Genomic DNA, 3787 nt, shown 5'->3' with positions numbered 1-3787 from the left:
GAGGAAGGGGGGGGGGGGGCGGGGTCACCAATACTTGATTCCGTCTATTGTGAGGGGGGTCACCTCTGACTCCAGCTGAATGTTTCATGATTTGAATAAACTCATCAAGCGATTAACGCCAGTCAAACAGAACAAACTCCGAAACCGCAAAGTCTTTCAACTTCACTTTGCACCCGCCGAATTAACAAACTGACCCTTTGCTTTTCATCGTCATGGCGACAGGAACCACGACGACGATGAGATGAACGGATGTTTCCTTTGCCGTCACCGGAGAGATCAATGGACTACTTTCGAGTCCTTGACTCGCAACTTCAAAGGTTTATGACTATTATTATTATTATTACACACACACACACACACACAAAAAGCCAAACCCCGACAAACTTTTAGTCGTCATGGAATCCGAACAAACAAACAGGACCAAAGACCGGACAACCGGGGATTTAAGGCCTGCTGACCGGAAGAAAAGGCGGACCGAGCGGGACCGGCAACCCGATGACCGGGGACGCCGCACTCGGCTTCAACTTGGAAAAACTCGACGGACGACCTTGAGATCCTTCGCTGGCGACTTTTCACAAACTCGAAGACTTCTCGGAGAATGAAAGTGCGGATGACTGCGACACAAGACTGGATTGGAACTTGGGGATGACGGGCCTGTGTGATCCCATCAAGTGTTTTGAGGCACCTGTCACCCCGACGACGATGAGGTAAAGCTAGAAATTCTTAAAAAAAAAATAAAATAAAAAAATCAGGCGTCTCAATTCAGCATTTTCAAATGATGGTGATGACCAAGGATGCCACGGCACCGGACTCGGGCGAAGAAACGGAACTCCTTCCCCACACGACGGACGACGAGCAACCTCTCCACTTGCCGTCGACGTGAAGCAAACGCACGTCGACTTGCTGAAATAGCGCCAAAGCACATTTCCTGCGTTTGGCTTTCCTTTTCGGGAATAACATCGCGCTGGCACGATGTCGGCGGCGCGGTCGTCGCGCGTTTAGCGAGTCGGTTCCCCCGCGGCAGACCGACTCCTTCCCGCGTGGAATTTGTATCTTCTCCCCGTGCCCTGCGTGGCTTTTCTCCGGGTGTGCCTCGTGACGGGCTCGCAACTCGTTCGCGGTGTACCCCCCACCCACCCCCCACTCCCACTCATCCTGGCCAAAGACGGTCGGGATGGGCTGCGGCGCGCCCGCAACCCCCCCGAGGAGAAAGCGCTTGACAGCATGGAAGGAAAGCGCGACGCCTTCCAATAAAGGCCCGCGAGTCAAATTTGTGTTGCCGTGTCAAAATGCCAGCATGTGTCAATGTGTTGAAATGCGATCATTACATTGACACCAGCAGGGGGGGCGCCCCTTCTCTTTTCTCCCCCCTCCCCCCAATTTGATTTCTGACAGCAACACGCCCCCCCCCCCACTTCCCTCTTGTAATCATCAGCCACTCACTCCCACCTCCTGCCTCGCCACCATCTGCTTTCGCCGTCGTCCTCTAATTTGCTCAATTAAGGAGCTCCTCCGTACTCCATTTGCGCGCCGTTAACGAGGCGCCCGCGCGGGCGCTGTGATCATCGTGCGGCAGACGAGGAGGAGGAGGAGGAGACGGATGAGACGGACGAGACGGACGAGATACGTGCGGACGTCTTGTCAAGATGGGACGCGACTCGCTTTCCGTCGCGGATCGTCGTCCGGCGTGTTCATAAAAGCTGTCATCTGCAGTTTTCCTCAAAATGAAAATGCATCACCTGCTTCCTCAAATTGATGTCCCCCACCACCCCCACGTCTTTTTTTTTTTTTTTTTTGAAATCTCAAATCATAGTGAGGTGGAAATAAAACAAGGCCGGGGGGGGGTAAACGGGAAATAAAGCAAGCGTAAAGCAGGAGCAAAAGAGGGGGCGGAGCAAAGGTCAAGTGCAAGCGGAAAAAAAGAAAGCCGCAGTCAAAGTGACAAATGAGGAAGTCGAGCGGAAGCAACGAAGACGGACAACGGAAGCAAAGCGGAAGAGAGGAAGGAAAAGAGGAAGCGCAAGTGCGGGCAAGCGACGAGGAGACCGAGCGGAAAGAAAAAGGAAACAAGCCGGTCAGGCCAAAGTCGAGCAAAAGCGAAGCGCCAGTCGAGAGTCACGTCATGTGCAAGTCGAATCCAAAGGCAACCGGGAGGAAAGAGAAGGCACGCGGAAGGAAGGAAGGAAGGAAGGAAAGCCGACGTAAGTCGAGAAGGAGATCAGCGCAAAGTAACGAAGGCGTTGCCGTGGAAGCGGAGAGCCAAGTCGAGAGGACGTCAAGCGGTCGGCGGAGCGCAAGAACAATTTAGGTGACGCGAAAGTGGAAGTCGAAGGAAGGAGAAGAAAGCAAGAAGGAGTCAGGAGGACCCACTTTGGAGTCCCCATCCAGGTGGCGGCCGGCAGGTCGGTGTGGCAGCGCCTTCCTCTAATGAAGCGCCTTCCAGCTTCCCGCACGCTCGCTCGCTAGCTCGTCGTCAGCGACGTCGATGAAGCGCTTCATTATCGTCATCGCACTCGCACAAAATGGCCGCCGTCTCTGTGTAAATATGACGGACGGCAGGAGGCCCGCCACCCGCCTCCGAGCGTGACCGCACGGCGGCGGGGCTCATTAGCTCCACCCCCAAAGCGCAGCGGCGCTCCTCCACGGCCGGGCCGCTTTGCGCCACTAATGCGCCGCCGGGTGCCGGGCCTCGTGTCCGGGGGCCTATCGACCGGCGCGGCGCGTTTGACGTCGCGCCGGTGAAAATATTTGGGACGCGGCGCGGGAAGACGAAGCTGCGGCGTGGGGGCGCGCGCGCGGCGGAAACACGAGCGGGCGAGAAAACGCCCTCCCCGATGAGCGCCTCGAAGGAGGCGCATCAGGCACGTTTTTTTTTTCTTTTCCTTCGCAATTCAAGAAGAAGAAAAGAACGAGAAAAAGGAAGTCAAGCCAGAGTCAAAAAAGCGAGTCGAGGTCGTAAAGGGGCGCGAGGAGGAAGGCGAGCGGGCGGAAAGCGCGGCGGAAGGGGAACAACCGTAAAAGCAGCGAACGGGCGAGTCGCGGGAGGAAAAAAAAGCAGAACGAAGGCGGACGCCAGGGAGGAGAAAAAGGAGGAGCCTGGTCTCCAAGGCGACTCACGTCAAAGACTTTGTCGATGCAGAGTTCGTCGTCGAGGCGCTCGCGCAGGACGTCCTGGTTCTGCCGCACGAAGCCCACGTAGGCGTCGGCCGGGTCCGAGCCGGATTTCTGGAAAGTGTCGAAAGCAATTGCTCGTTATCTACACCCGCAGCGACGACTGTTGCAAAGATTCGTCTTCCGCCATGTTTTGGGGGGCATGGGGGGGATTAACTTTTTTTTTTTTGGTCTCTAATCATGTGAATCACAAGGGAACATGAAAAAAAAAAATGTCCCGCGGGAGCTTGTAAAAGCTCTGAAATCAGCTTATTTATGCTCGACATTTACGCTTCAAACCAAAATGGCGGAATGATTGACGTGTCCACCAAATCTGATGTCCGTCCACGAAACTCCGGGTGGGAATCTTTTTTTTTTTTCTCTCTTTCGTACCTAATCGAGTGAGTGAGTGTCATTTACAAATCATGAGGACAGACCAAAGACTTGATGCTTTTGTGTGTGTGTGTGTGCTGCATGCTGACACGCACGCACGCACGCACGCACGCACTGGTGATGTCCTCATTCACACTCTTGTTGTCAGGGGAGATTACAAGTCTAATGCTTTTTGTAATCGCTTTGACATCTTTCACAGTCTGCGTTGCCCTCGGGGGGTGTCGGACGAGGTGAGGAGGGGTGG

The 3787-nt window shown here is 54.8% G+C and overlaps 1 protein-coding gene across 1 annotated transcript in view; it reads right to left on the bottom strand.

Annotated features, from left to right (window-relative positions):
- Window positions 1–3787, bottom strand: part of cadps2 (Ca++-dependent secretion activator 2) — a 55933-nt gene that overhangs the window by 1660 nt on the left and 50486 nt on the right. Inside the window, exon 26 of the mRNA XM_019881766.1 lies at window positions 3118–3225. Within this exon, the coding sequence (XP_019737325.1) occupies window positions 3118–3225 (108 nt within the window). The remainder of the gene's footprint in view (window positions 1–3117; window positions 3226–3787) is intronic.

The sequence above is a fragment of the Hippocampus comes genome, unplaced genomic scaffold, assembly GCF_001891065.2.
Source record: "Hippocampus comes isolate QL1 unplaced genomic scaffold, H_comes_QL1_v1.1 scaffold299, whole genome shotgun sequence".
In the NCBI taxonomy this organism is placed as follows: Eukaryota; Metazoa; Chordata; class Actinopteri; order Syngnathiformes; family Syngnathidae; genus Hippocampus; species Hippocampus comes.
Note: the sequence above shows the minus strand (reverse complement) of the source record. Positions and strands in the feature narration are given on the sequence as shown.